Genomic DNA, 16,114 nt, shown 5'->3' on the forward strand with positions numbered 1-16,114 from the left:
ATTTTGTGGATGAAATGTATTTTTCCAAACACCACGCTTAAACATTCAGACAAAATGCATTTAGTCAAACACATTCTTCACACTGGACTCAAATTCCCTTTAAATTAAAGAAGCTCCCACGAGAGTTAAGATCTCCTTTCCATAAGGCCTGGAGCAAGAGTCAGATTCTAACAAGCATCAATCAATGACTGTACACACAAATATTATGATCATGTTCATATTGGATTTGAAAAGATAATAATGCATTTAACTGGGATGGTGAGAGTTAATTGTTGGTGACATTATAATACTATGAGAATAAAAAAAGCCTGCAACAAAAACACAATGTGATCTTTGATTCATTAACAATAACTTTACAACTTAATGAAATCAGGATAAAGGAAATCATGATTGGTTGTAAACCCTACAGCCTATTCAGTTCCACTTTAAAATAAGCTTTTGTTTCTTTGCAACACTACAGTACAGTAATAACCTGCACAGAGATGAGTGAAGGAAAATAGAAGTAAAAAGGTAAATTACTGAGGAAGGTGTAAAGAGTAAACCAAAACAAAGCCATTCCAGTATAATGGGACTACAGGAGAAAGCACAGACTACAGGGGACAGAAGCTAGAACACAAGATTTTCCTTGAGCACTGGGACTTTGAAGGTCCCTTAGGTTCGAGATGCAGAGTAAGTCAATAAAGTAGCCGGAAGAAATCACTATTTATTTAATCTAGTGTAAATAAAAACAGTCTTTAAAGTGACATTATTTTAGCAACTATACACAGGAGAAATATAAAGCAAAGAAAGAGCTCCATGATTGATGACATGATCTGCATAATGCAGCCGGTCATGGGGAAACTGAATTAAATTAAACCAGATCTGCTCTTAGAGACCACTAATCAGACCAAAATGCTTGGCATCAGTGGTTCCAGTGGTGGACACTTGACTTGCACCCCGTTTGCACATTATTATCGCTTTTTAGTGGTCTGGAATGCAGCATTTTAGATGCTTCAAGTGCTGGTGGGTGCTGAATCCAAACCTTTGTTACAATAGGTTACGACAGAGTTCGACTTGGCATTTCTAGAACCAATTTAGAGCAATTAGGTTAATCTTATCATTAGGAGTTTGTGTTAGGGTTGACATGCTTTTGCTGCTGTTATGGCACATGTTTTGGTTATTGTTCAGGCTTGAGGGCTAGTGCAAATCATGAAACTATGTGTCATTATAAGCTGTTAAAAGTAAGACAATATGGAGATACCATAATGGGCGTTATACAGTTCTGCTTTTCATACCTTTCAAGTGTTATGGCCATTCCTTAGTTTTATGCAACCCTGATTCTGTTGAACTCTTATTCTCCTTAAAAGTTGTCCTTTGTAAATTCCCACAGCTGTTTCTCTGTTCCAGGTGTGGCATGAAAGCTGTGTAAGGTTGTCTTAAAAAATTGTGTTTTGGGGCTCCCGAGTGGCGCATCCAGTAAAGGCGCTCCGCATGGAGTGCAGGATGCGCCCTATAGCCTGGAGATCGCAGGTTAGAATCCATTCTATGTCATTGCCGACCGTGACTGGGGGTTCCTAGGGGGCGGCGCACAATTGGCACACTGTGGCTGCACCTGCGGGTCTGCAGTGGAGCCATTCAGATCTGTGTTGTCCTCCGGCACTATAGGTCTGGTGGCTTCGCTGTGGATCCGCAGTGTGAAAAATGACGGATTGGCAGGAACACGTTTCGGAGGACGCGTGTTTCAGCCTCCGTTTCCTGAGTTGCTGGGGGGATAAAAATAATAATTGGGCATCCCAAATTTGGGAGAAAACTGGGGTAAAAAACATTGGCGATGACTAAATTAAAAATATATACAGTATATATATGTCTTATTGTGTACCCCAGTTACTAGGATTCAAAGTAAACAAGTATATTACTTACGTACCTCCTCCACCACAGCTGTAAGTTCAAAATTAGAGCCATCAGTATCAAGAGAATTTTGATGACCATGACAACAGTATGTACAGTTAGTGTAGAATAAGAAATGGCAATGCACATGTTTAATAACAATTTGAAAAGTGATTCTCCAGATCGTGCATATGTAAATATATGTGTAAAATACAGACGGATGGACAGACAGACAGATACCTCCATATATTTCCAGAATCTGATACTCTCAACAACTAAATAATGTTAATAAATTGGATAAGTGGTTATCCAGATATATGCAAAAACTTAAGTGTGACATTGTAGCAGGGTAGAAGAGCCCTGCGTGTAAAGGACCAGCATGGTACTTGTTGGTGTCAGTATTTTTGTGTTTTTGTTTGAAGTTTTATTTCGCTCTGTGAGCAGTATTTTGTAAAAATGTTTAGTTTATTTCTGTACTATAAATACTTGTAGCAGCGCTTCAACCCGCAGTACTGCTACAGACATACAGATAGACTGATGTACTGTACAAACAGACAGACACCCCTATATCTCCAAAAATGTATGCTAAATAATGTTAATACCAAGTTTGGTGACAATTGAATTAGGGATTCTCCAGATACATGGAAAGATGGGCTCCACTATATCGTACATCCATACGTACAGGAATCGGTTAATGTAGGCCATAAAGCATTTATATATTTGGTTTAAATTTATAGGAAGCAATGGGACTTGTTTCATATGAAGTTCGATGCTCACATAAAATAGAATAGACTAGTTCATAAAAGCTCCAGTGGCAGGCCATTTGTAACTGATTAAAGATTTAGAAAATTGCTCAGACAGATCTGGCAACTGAAGTGCATTGATTAACTGGAAGTTCATTACTGTTGGGCCGTGGTTTAAAATCTGATAGCTGCAATTGTTATTCCACTCTCTTTAATGGCCTGAATATGTTCTTAACAAATACACTTATTTAATATGAAGTTAATTTAAATGGGTCTTGTCAAAATATGTGAGCAGTGAAAAGCAGAAAGCAAAAAAAAAAAAAGAACAGATTTACAACCAATAATCCCTTACTACACACTTGCAAAACCTCTAACTGCAACAAAATTATAATACAAATATTTGGGTAACACTTTAGTTTAGGTATCAGTGTGAAGGTTAGGCCCTCACATTGTGAATCTTGCAATGGACTGCAAAGACTTTATTTTAATTGTTCACATACTGTATTACCTGTTTTGCAGCTGGGAGGGTCCTGAAAAATAAAACAAAAGAAAGTTTTAAATGTTTTGTACATGTAGTTGTACTGGAAGGGTGCACACGCCCAAGACAATGCATTGCAGTAACTATTACTAATATAATTGGTTAAAAAGAAACCAAAATGATTTTATTATGCATTTGTTTGTATGCATGGTTTGGCCTACCAGGAGTGGGGTGTGGTGGTGAGGCCCTCCATTTTGTTACAGGAAGTGGGGAAACCACCATCTTGTTGAGGGAATCTTTTAATAACTTCCCTGGGTACTAACTTACTGTAGTCAGGGCAGTACCATTGATAATGTAGAGAAGGGGTAGCTGATTTTAATTAAGTATCCCTCTGCTTGTTTAAAGCTGTAGTTTTTAATGCATGTGCTTGCTTGATTATGTTTGATTTATTGCTTACGTTTGTATTTATTTATGATTATAAAATGTTTAGTTTATTTTTCTATTACCACATATGTAGTTGGTTCAGTCTAGGGGAGGGGTCTGCCTCCCTGCACAGATATAATGGGCGCCTTGTGTTATTTGCAGGTTGCTCCACCGGTGAGCCTCTGTGCTCACTGAACTGTTGTTAAAGTCAACAGGTGGAGCGCAACAAACTCATTGATGAGCGACCAGACTTGCCGAGAAAAAAGGTAGTCCTAATTAATCTTAATTTATTATGAAAGGTAAGCTTAAAGTGCACAGAATGCATTGCATCCAAAATAAAGGAATCATAATGCTTTAAACCACCTTTCTATGCAATGTTATTACTGTATACCTTCAATCATAATACTTTAAACCACCTTTCTACACAATGTTATTACTGTATAACTTCAATCATAATACTTTAAACCACCTTTCTACACAATATTATTACTGTATAACGTCAATCATAATACTTTAAACCACCTTTCTACACAATGTTATTACTGTATAACTTCAATCACAATACTTTAAACCACCTTTCTACACAATGTTATTACTGTATAACTTCAATCATAATACTTTAAACCACCTTTCTACAAAATGTTATTACTGTATAACTTCAATCTTCAGGCACTGTGGGGTTGGCTGATTTTTATTCATGCACGTTTATCAGTTTGTTGCAATGTCCACATCCCTGTCCATGTCGCTGGTTCTCAGTCTCCAGGGGGAAGCACTGGAGTCGGGATCAACCCGACAGCCAACCCACAATAATCCAGAGGGGGGAAAACTGACAAAGCGGGAGGGGGGTGGTGTTTCAAGGGGGGAGGTGGCTAGTTGCGGTCATGTGTGCTGCGCACATGAGAGGAGGTGTGTGGCATGAACTGCATGCTCCCCACCACAGTTCATGAATCATAGCTTTCAAAACATGCCTTGCCACTAAGTAACACTGCTTTTCTTCACTTTTCTGTACTTTCATTGTTGACATGCTGTTTCTGCTGTATGAAATACTTTTTGAGTGGGGTGTTGTCATCAGGCATGTGGCATGCCTGTGCAATTAGAGCAACTACTAGACTCTAGGCATTCACGCACAATTGCTTTCCAAAATGTTATGATGACTTCTGACGGTTGAACCACTAATATTTGTGAGGCCTCTTGACATTGTAGAAAAAGTGCCCTTCCTCCATCTGCCTTCCAGAGCAATTACTACATATCCCCTATAACTGGCTGAGCAATGTTCCCATAAATAAAATAGCTTCATAAATTTTTTACCTCATATGGGGTGCTAATTTTCAACTGGCAACAGTTTTATTGCAGTGCATGAAGCAAAAATAATGTATTGACATTTACTTGCTTTTTAAACATTTGGTACGGGCTGATGGATTTCTTTGCAATTTCATACTGCATGCTTAGCTTACCCAGTACAATACTGTTGACTAGGGTTTAGGTTAAAATTGCATTTTTTTCTTAAATTTGTAGACAATAATTTTAGTTTATTTTATTGAAAATTAGTATATTATAATGTTTCACTTTGAAAATTTGAGGAGCCACTACCTCCCTTGCCCCCTCTAAGGATCCTTCACTGGTTTGTTTGTTATAAATATAGTTATGACCTAACATCAGTATAACTTTGGGTAACTGCATACTCCGTATTATCACAGACAAGTTTTTTTTTTTTTAGAAAAACCACAAAGAAAGTGATTTCTATAATTTCTAATTGTTCTATTGAAAGATATTCAGCTTCATAATAAAACAACAACTATTACATAACATACATAAAATAATGTCATACTTTGACAAAAGCAGTTGGACACCCTTACAGTAGTATTTAGTGTGCCCACCATTTGCTTCCTTTACAGCTTGCAGTCTTTTTTGTATTTTGAAATCAGTTCCTGGCATCTTTCCAGAGATATTTTTGCCCATTCTTCAACACATACAGCATTGAGTTCTGCAATCGACTTTGGTTTCCTTTTTGCAACAGCAGCCTTCAATTCAATCCACAACATCTTCAAGTCTGGGGACTGAGATGGCCAATCCATAACTGTAATCTCCCTTTTAGGGTCATTATCCTGCTGGAATATAAACTTCTGCCCAATAAGCCTTCTAGCACTAGGTAAACAATAAGAGTGCAAAATGTCTTCATATTTTGCAACATTCATCGATCCTTCTACAATACAAAGGTTGCCAAGGAAGAAAGGTTGCCTGAGGAAGAAAAACAAGCCCATACAATCACACAACCTCCACCATGTTTAACACTGGGCATGATGAACTTTTCATTAAATTCTTCTCTTCCTCCAAACATATTGTTTCTTTCTTGGTGAAAAAAGTTATATTTTGGATTCGTCTGATCATAAAATTTGGTTGAAGAAATCATCAGGCTTCTTCAAGTATTGAATGGAAAACTCCAATCGCTTTCTTTTGTGTTTTGTTTTTAACAAAGGTTTGCATCTTGGTTTTTTCGACCTTGGACATTCATCTTGCTAAAGTTGGAGTTTTGCAAAAAAATGTTTGCTACAAAAGAGTTTTCCTAAAATTCTTTGTTTTTGAGAAATTTCTAGAAATTATAAATTTCCATTGGGGTATGTAAACTTTTGACTACAACTATATATATATATATATATATATATATATATATATATATATATATATATATATATATATAAACAGAAAATGTTTTTAAAGTTCATACCGTATAGTTATCAAAGTTTTTCTCCGTCTGGTTTGCTGGCTGCTGCATAATCCAGTTTATAGCCCACCCATCATATTTGTATATGTATATTATTATTATTTTCCTAGTGGGATATGCGTGGCATTATCATGGCTGGGGAAGAGCTTCTGATTGTAATGCTATATGGGAGAAAGGTCTGTATTATGTATAACTGTTAGAATGGTCAGGAGTATGGCATAATGCACCGTTGTCTCTTAAGAGGTGTCCATTGCAAGTTATGATTCTCCTTATCCTTCCATGTAAAAGATATTTGATGCAAATGCCAGAGAAACTGGCAAAATTGCAATGAAAAGTCAATGGAATGTAATAAATGTTTTTGTAGTCTTAGTGATAGATGAGGTCAATTCCTACCCTAGTCTATACTGTAGTCTAATTCAATGTTTTCTTTGGCCCTGTCCACACTATGCTTTTAAAACCGTATTAGTGCTAAATATGGTTAGCGTCAGTGTTGCCATGTTTTACCAGAAATAAAAAGTGGCACTGCCTTTCAAAACAAGCCCAGTCTATTTCAGAGGGAGGGGTGGGGTGTTTATACAAATTCCATATTTTTTTTCTAATGACGTGCATATACATTGACACCAGTCAATCACCGAAACCACTCCTACAACCATTTTTAACTGTTTAATTCACGTCACCTATTACAAAAAAAACCGCGACTCAAAAAATTAAAGCGACTCTCAACAAGCCCAATTAGCGTCCATACTACGCAGCGTTTAAGAACTGAACTCGAGACCACCTCAGGGTAGTGTCGGGTCCGGTTCTAAATTAGATCCGGCACAACCAACCCCATTTTCTATTCACTATGAGTCTATTCATTACATTTAACCCCCCTTTTACTGAGTTACAATCCTTATTTTTTTCAGGAATGGCTGAAATATACACGACAGATTTTTACATACAAAATATATAATAGAAATATAAACAAATATAAATAAAATAAGCAACATAAACAAATATAAATACAATAAGCAATATAAACAAATAGAAATACAATAAGCAATATAAACAAAAATAAATACAGTAAGGCATTTTTTTTTAGCAGATTATTTGGGTCTTTTATTTTGAAATACTGGGCAGCAGTGTGGAGTAGTGGTTAGGGCTCTGGACTCTTGACCGGAGGGTTGTGGGTTCAATCCTAGATGGGGGACACTGCTGCTGTACCCTTGAGCAAGGTACTTTACCTAGACTGCTCCAGTAAAAACCCAAATGTATAAATGGGTAATTGTATGTAAAAAATAATGTGTAAAAAAATAAACTAATTGTATGTAAAAATAATGTGATATCTTGTAACAATTGTAAATCGCCCTGGATAAGGGCGTCTGCTAAGAAATAAATAATAATAATAATAAAATACGCTTTCGACCCTCTCCGACTGACTTACCAGAAGTTGCATAATGTTGCCAGCAACTGTTGCTCGCTTCACACAGGTCTGATGATTGGGAGAATGGAGTTGTTTATCATTCCATGGGGATCCCTTTACCTCGCTAGCTTTTTTCTGATAACATTTACAGTATTGTATTACTATGTCTATCGTTCCCATAAGTTATACAAAGAAGGAGCTGTCGTATTTGACTGCCAGAAGCAGGTTCCAAGTTGGTTTTACTTGCTCTGCAGACTCGCAGCAAAAGTTGTTCTTAAGAGGCAGGGACGACTTTACAACAACACCAATTCTACTGGAGGCGGAAGCCAGGTCACTTTCACTTTGTACAACTGCAGGTACATTGTCTTAATGGGGGGAATTAAAATGTAGCCTCGGGGAAAATATTTCTTCACAGTTTTGTATTCTGCTCATGTTTTTGTTTGCAAGTTAGTTTATTTCTTAATAATACCTGTTTTGGTATTACGAATAAACTAGTAGTAGAGTAACACTACACAGTTTTATACGCAGATCAGATGCGTCGCAGAAGATAGATAGCTGTGAATTCAGTGTGGCTGACAGATTGTGAATTGCACGGTTGATGTTTCATACACGTATACAAATCTTTTCGTCCCTTTGTCCAGGCTCTGTAGGGGAGGTTGGGCTAGATTAAACTGATTACAGGTCTTCTCTGATCGGATGAAGCGCCAATCATGAAATCAGACATTTTACTGTCAAGAGCAAAATATTAGGATATGGTCAGATCGATCTCCTCAGTACATTTGAATCACAGTTCTTACAGAATCACATTTATGGCTTTCAAAATAATAAGTTGACTAAAGTGTTTCATAACATAATATATTACACCGATGTTTATACAGGCCCACATATTGTCTTATGTATCTTGTAAATTTAGAAATCTGAATTATCGTGTGCACATTGTTTAGTAATAGCACAAATACTTTGCAAAAAGATGCAATTGATGCAAAATGATGGAATGGCCGCGAATTTTTGTTTGGTGTGGAAAACCCTCAATTGCAGGGGGGGGGGGGGGGTGGAATAGACCTGTACCTGGTCAGTGTAGAATATTGTTTTGGTTCTGTGGGGTGGAGTATCCTTTTTCTTAATAAATAGACTCGCATACATGTATCTGTATTGTTCTGGGTAATTTGCAACCTTAGTCACTACTTTAATGTATATTTTCAGCATCATAGTTTTCATATGTATGCACACTTATGATTACCATTTCAAAAGGTGTGTGAAATAGCCCCACCTCACCTTTAGTCCATAAGATGCATATGGTATCTAAACACTTTTAAAGCTGTAATATGGGGTTAAGCATCAGACAGTATTTCTGTCCACTCTTTATTCACTCAAGCATAGCATTGATTTTGGCAAGGCTATCAATTGCCCATGCACTTATACATCGCTGCAATGTTGCATCTGTTGGCCTTGTGTGAAAGTTATTGTGAAAGATGCGACTACTGCTAACTGAATGTTACAAATACAGCCAAAAATGGCTGTAAGCTAGTGTTTTATAAAGAAGGGTCAGTTTTTATTCAGAGTGTCTGTGCTACAGTTTACTGTGTATTTTGAGAGTTGATCTGAATTACAATTTAAATAAGACACTTGAGTTTTAGTAAGAAATAAATAAATAAATAAAAAATAAAAAAGAAAATGTGTAGTTTAAATGTCATAGGCCTACAACGTATTTATCCATTAATTCTAAAATAAATCATTTTGGTATAATTGATCACAATAAAATAGCACCTGTCTGTGTAAGTTTTTTCTAATAGAGGCTTGTATACAGTTACAAAGGTGTGTTTATTTTTGCAGACTAGAGTCCAAAGGCCTGAGACAGTACTGCAGTGTTTGTGGCTATGGCTGGGACTATCCTGATTCTACCAACAGAGACATCCCTGTGTGCTATCCAGAGATACTCTTCTTCCGCTTGTTGGCAATGGTTATAAGCTCTGATGGATTCAGGTTAAGCCCCCTGGGTAAGTGCTCTTTGTGGTTTTTCTTTTTATGTTTATATAGTTGAATACACGTGATGCATGTCCTGCCTTACCATTGAGTTTATTTAATTGTTTGAAAAGGCCAAACGATTGAAACTAGACATTACTCTATAAACCCCAATTTGTATTAATGTGGCCTATGATTTGTGTTCCACACTTTCGGGTTTTATCATTAAAAAAAATGTCCCGGGAATTTTTCAGAGTTTATTTTGCAAATATTAAAATAGGGATAAAATCAGTAAAAAAAAATGTTTTAATTGAAACATCTGTAAAAATTGGGGGGAAAAAATCTCAGTATACACACTTTACATGTGGAATATGATGCGTAGCAGTTCTGGTTTCTGAATAAGTTTAATGTCCCTGACATGTACAATGAAGCAGAAAGTCGAGGCCACATTTTCCCAAGTTAGCTGGTACTTTGCGAACGTTTGGGCAATCGCTGTGCTGATGGAAATAGTATCTGCAGAAGGTATGAACATGACATCAGCACAAAACAAGCCAAGTTTATTTGCCTTGAAATCATAAAAAGAAAAGAGAATTGACAGAACTGGACGGTCCAAGCTATCGGGAGACATTTCCATCAATACGTTCCATAAGTTTACCAACTAAAGCATCATCATTTTCTGTCAAATATTTACGATTAAGATTGTCGGCATTACACAGTATTTAGCTGATGGACAGTACTGTCGCACAAAGTCACCAATACACACCTCTCTGCAATAAACAGTGGCTGTCCAGGAAAGCACAGAGCTCTGTCAAACTCATTAACACAGTCATTCTGAGCTCTCTTTTATTAAAGTGTGTGTAAAAGCTGCAGAAATTGATTGCTTGTCTCTGTTCACTTTCTTGTTTTAGTTTTTAGTGTCGCTTACTTTCAGTATGTTCTTTTATTCTCTCAGCGTGAACATGTACCTCAATGCAGCAGTATTTGCAACGCTATGTATCCTCTGACTCATCTGGCCCCCTTCTATTTGGCTTTTTGTATACTTCAAAACATTCTTTTTTTTAATATTCATAAAATGATTTACATTTTCTCCGGTAACATTCATAAATGTTAAATAAATCGGAAATGTGGAACACTACCTATGATATACCTGGGACTTTCTTAAACACACCCCATTTCCCTGACAGAAAACCTTAACTAATGGCAAACAATATAAAACATATTTTATGACGATTCTGTGTAGAAATCCAATATTTTGTTTTCCCAGCCCTACACAAAGCAACAATAAATTGTCCTGAAATGCTAACATTCATGTTCATATGGAAGCTAACGTTTACAGGACCACCAGCCCAGGTTGTTTTTGCCCTGCTGTTACATGAAGAATGCAAGGAGTTTGTAGATGCTTTTCTTTGAGTGATAAAATGCATAGCCATTCAAGAACAAAAAAGCACCATCACTTTGGTAATACACTGTACATGCATTATTCAGGAAGAAATGAAAAAAGAAAACAAGTTAATGAAAACTGCCAACTTCTCCTATTCTTAGCCAACAAAAGAAAATCACCAAAACAGTGTGTTGTAAAAAAAAAATATACAAAACTTGTCAGTATCCTGCCTTTACCAGTTTTCATAAAACCCTTACTAACTTAGACAACTTCAGATTGACAAATCCTGGTGAAACTATAGTTATTAGGAAAAGGAAACTCACATTGACTTTCAAAGCGGTAAAAATAGCAAAGTTAGGGAGGATTTATGGAGAAACTAAATAAGCAAGAATGTATTTAAGTATGACAACCATATTAAAAAAAGGAGATAATTACGCTAGGAAATGTAACCTGCACATAGTGGTTCAAACCACATACTGCATGTATGGTGCAAGTAATACACATACATAACAGATGGGAAAATAATTGAAGTAATAGGTTTATAACATTACATAGAGAGTTAAAAATAATAATTGCAAAAAACTCTACGTCTTAATCTTCTGGCAAATCCCATCAATCAAACTTTTCCTCCTTGGAATGCTACCACCCTATATGTATACATGTATTTAGATACATTGATAAATAATATACAAACACTTAGAGCCTGATTAAGTTTGTTTTTTTTAAATGCAATTGAGAATTCAGTATTCAACAGCACTGTTGTCTGCTAGCCTGGCTCAGGCTAGCCTGGCTCAGGTTCTTGAATGCTTTCTGAACATTGTCATCATTCTTGCTGAACAGAAAGGCATTGACAGGAGGCACTGCTTCATCTTCTGAAAATGTGAAGACTCAAAAACAATTATATCAAGTGTAATACTTTCCCAATGTCATATAATGAATAAATGTTCATGTTGTAGATCTAGGTAAGTGAATGAATGAAACACTATTAAATACAAAAAATACATCTTTTCCTGAAGTCTTTAGAAAAAGAAAACTTGAACCCACCCAGATCAGTATTTATAGATCTTATCTCCTGCATTGTGTTCTGTTTATGTGATTTCCTGCAGTATATTGTTCAAGATTGTTTTGTCTCATGTACTCTATATCATGTTTACGTCATTTGTTTTTGCTGTATAGGACTTATCCATGTACAGCAGACCATGAGAACTTCCCAACCTGTGGATGAAATAAAGAAAGGACCATTTTTCCTTCAGGCAGCTGTGAAGGAATACAGATCAGTAGAACTTGGTATAGAGGTGGACATTGTGTTTGAGCTAAAAGATAGAGTCAAGGAGCCTGTTTGGGAAGGAATCATGACATTGCTCTCGAGAGATATGAAGAAACTCAACAGAAAAAAGCAACATACCCAAGAAAGCTGTGGTAATTAAAAATAAATAATATAATACTACTACGACTACTACTGATAATAATGATTCTTGTGCAAGTGCTTATTACAGGGCATACATTTAAGCAATATCTATAGGGCTCATCAAGTGAATAAGAAGGCTTTTATATGAGCCAGAAAAAAAGCCAAGTAAACTCGCTGTGTTATCTAGTTGTAGATGGTTTGTGTTTTGGAGTCTTGACTGAATGATATCATGTACACGAATATTGTATATGTTTTTACATCTGCATGTTCTATTACATTTTTGCACTTACTGTGACTTCACAACATAACTAGCACTGGTTTTGTTTTTTGTTTGAAGAAGAAACCTGTGAAATTGATGATCCATGTTTGTTTTCTATCACTTTCAGAGCCTGAGGAAGTGAAAGTGATTGAAATATTGGTACCTTGGTACACAGGACTCAAATACGCTTTTGCATCTTTAGACTATAATCCACATCACCTTTTTTCACCAACGGCTAAGCTACTTGGATATAAAAGCCCCATAGCTCATGGGATGTGGATGGTGTCTCGATGTCTTGCTGAAATAGAGAAGCGTGAAGGTAAAGGTAGTAGGATTGTAGCTTAATGACCATCACCATCACTCAACATTCCTAGTTTTAAGCTTAATATTTGGCCAGGGTTTACTCAAATACACCTTATTCATGCCAGCCTCAAAACAAGGCTTGGAGTGCAGCTGCTAACTTCCAGTCGCTGATGTCTCCAACTGCAGTGGAGAGAAGTTATGGCGTTGCACTGGTGCGTTCCATTTTGTGGTTCTGATTTAAGAAGTAACCCAGTGCACATTGCCCTTTTTAGATGTTAAAGCTACAAATTCTGTACATGTATTATTTAATTATATAATATTGTAACAAAACCACACCCACTCGGGTTCTTTGACCCAGGACACAGGAAATTGAGGTTTAAGTGCTGACACGCTACTTTTAATTAAAAAAAAACCAAAATAAACAAAACAAACGCCTAACTCTTTTTGAGCACTAAACTAAAACACAAACAGCAACCTAAACTAACACTCAGGACGGCTAAGCCGTTTACCTGACCAATAACAAAACACTCCGTTCTTGAGACTTACTTTTTCCTTTTAATGACTGCTCGGAAGCAGAGCACTCCTCCTACTCAGAACTAAGCTTGGAGAAACAAACAAAGCCTAGGTTTTCAGATATGGTGTTACCTGAACCCTGTAAGGTGACTCATTCTTTTTCATTGACCGGAATGCCTTATCCCTAACGCTACATCCATTCTCCTGCCTCTTAACTGTATTTAGAAAACAATTAACACATGCTTATACCAAACCAATAAACGTGAAACAATACAGAGGCTTAATGTCAACATCAATATTAATTAAAGTAAACGTTCTCTAACTAAAACTGCGAGATCTAAACAGATTTTATGAATCTAGTATAGGCTAGTAGCTTATTCACTTTCCGATCACAAATACGCTTGCTAATTTACCTTCTACTTCATGAATATAACCCTTGATCCAATTGCTGTACCCTTACTGCTGTATGTTTTTTGGAATCCTCGCATTACCATCTGCCCAATTAACAATTTCTTCAACTTTTATTTGAGGAACACATATTAAAGATTTCGTCCACAGTGGATATTATCAGTAGCTGCGGCGGCCGTGACAGTTGCTCGCATACCAAGCCTCGTTTTCAATCAAACATGGCCGCTGCGTGGATAAGGCGTATAGGCAGGTCAATTCCAAATTCAGTTACATGTCAGCTTCATTAAGCACTTATTTGTTGTATTGGTTCCACAAGGTCCTACAAGAAAGATTGAGATTACAAATGCACTGTCCTGTATATTCCATTTGATTTGGAATTCGGCATGGTTTGTGCTTAATGTTGTATAAATCTGGTACTGCAGATTCAGAGAAGTGGAGTAGCTAAAAACAGATACTCTCATGCAATCAGACTATTGTGACCTGTGTGTTTGCAACCTGACCATACAGAAATCAAACTGTTATTGTTTTGGGGTGACCGTATGAAAGATATTAAGGATACATTTTGTACCATAATTGTTTGTCAGATAAGGTTGAAGTGAATTGCCACTTATACAAGCTAATCCATCAAATTTAATGTGATAACAGAAACTCAATTAATTACATTGCTTATAATAAACCAACATACAATGCATCCCATGTCCCATTAGATTTAATATACTATATACTGTATATTATAGTATTCATACTAGCAGCCAGTTGCCAAAACAGTTGACAATACCTTGATTAATAGATGATATACGTGTTGTTCATGTGTTAGTTATTAAAATGGTGTGTTGCCTGAAACAAGACTTGTCAATATAAGATTAATACGAGCTAGGAGAAGAAAATACTTCTCTGCTGCCAACCAGCATGTAAATGTGAATTAGCTACAATATGGAATTGAAAAAAAGCTGTAAAACATTTTTAGGTATAGTCCCACAGTCTAGCAAATATTTCCCCTTATTAATGTGTGCTGTCCCTTTTTACTATGTGTAAAAACACCCTGACAAAATAGTTCTTGAATATCATATTGCATGCCAACGTTATACTTATTTAATTCCGCCATTACATTGGTGCAGCACTTTCTTTATTTTACTTTTAAAACCTACTTTCACAAAAGACCCATTCATTTCCTAAATGTTCTGCTACAGCTATTTTTCCAGTATAGTATTTTTTTTCTCCAAATTAGCATTGGTATGATTATCATATAAAGCTGACCACCCTACAGTAGTAAATGTTTCATCAGCTTAATTTCTATTTGCAGTTGAAGTGTTTAGCACCTAGTTCTGTTCCCATTGTACAAAATACTCTTAGAGCCGGTCTCTATTGCTCTACTCTGTAATGATAGCCCACATGTAAAGATTATTGTGAGTAGTGAGTTGGACTCTGTATTCATTAGAGATAATGTGCTGCATTTTCTTTTGTGTTTATTTAATCACAGGGACAGATGCAATCCAAGCCCCTGTTTGCGTTAAGGTCAGGTTTAAGCAGCCCCTGCTCATGCCTGGGAAGGTAGTAATCAAATACTGGGAAACTTTCCCAGACGCAGGTACATGGTCTCACAAATCGTACCAGTTCAGAATGGAGGAGATTGGGACAAGGCTGCCTCATGTGGTGGGAGAGATATCAGGAGTGGAGTCGTATTCTATAAATGCAGAAAGTGGCTAAAGCATGTCAACTCAGTCCTGCTGCTTTGGATCTGGATCTATAGCTTAAAATGAGTTCATGTAAAGCAGAAAAAAATAATATTCATTGGAGATTTTTCAAATTTGCAAAGGCAAGTTTGTAACATATTACGCAGTGAATGAATTAATGCAATTGAACAAGAAAAAAGTCTGTTGATGGATAATTTCTTTTTATTTGGAAATACAATCTACTTGTGAATGTAGCTTTTGTACATGGTGTGTTTTCTGTAATAAAATGGTTCAAAAGCAAACATGTATCTGGTTTTTTTAGCATACAGTTACATGAGGTATTCTGTGTTATGTGGATCCTGTGCCAGGACCAGACCTGCATTACCATCTGAGATTTCCACCAAATTTTGATACACCAGTTTCAATAAATAATAGGCCTGTCATGCTGTACAACTTATTTAGAAAATCTTTTGCTCCAAGTTGTCTCCAAAGAATTATTTTAGAAGCCTAGCCTAGAAAGAAAAGTTGATTAATAACCTAGCATAATTTTCCTGGAAGCACATTGCGTTAAGA

The 16,114-nt window shown here is 36.5% G+C and overlaps 1 protein-coding gene across 1 annotated transcript; it reads left to right on the forward strand.

The window, feature by feature from the left end:
* The first annotated feature begins 7,649 nt into the window (after positions 1 to 7,649).
* Positions 7,650 to 15,843, forward strand: LOC117963758 (3-hydroxyacyl-thioester dehydratase X-like). Its single transcript, XM_034904846.2, has 5 exons — positions 7,650 to 7,990; positions 9,468 to 9,631; positions 12,154 to 12,396; positions 12,772 to 12,963; positions 15,349 to 15,843. The coding sequence occupies exons 1-5, from the start codon at positions 7,707 to 7,709 to the stop codon at positions 15,573 to 15,575; spliced, it is 1,110 nt and encodes a 369-aa protein (XP_034760737.2). The 5' UTR covers positions 7,650 to 7,706; the 3' UTR covers positions 15,576 to 15,843.
* The last annotated feature ends 271 nt before the right edge of the window (positions 15,844 to 16,114 follow it).

The sequence above is a fragment of the Acipenser ruthenus genome, chromosome 2 (assembly GCF_902713425.1).
Source record: "Acipenser ruthenus chromosome 2, fAciRut3.2 maternal haplotype, whole genome shotgun sequence".
Lineage (NCBI taxonomy): Eukaryota > Metazoa > Chordata > Actinopteri > Acipenseriformes > Acipenseridae > Acipenser > Acipenser ruthenus.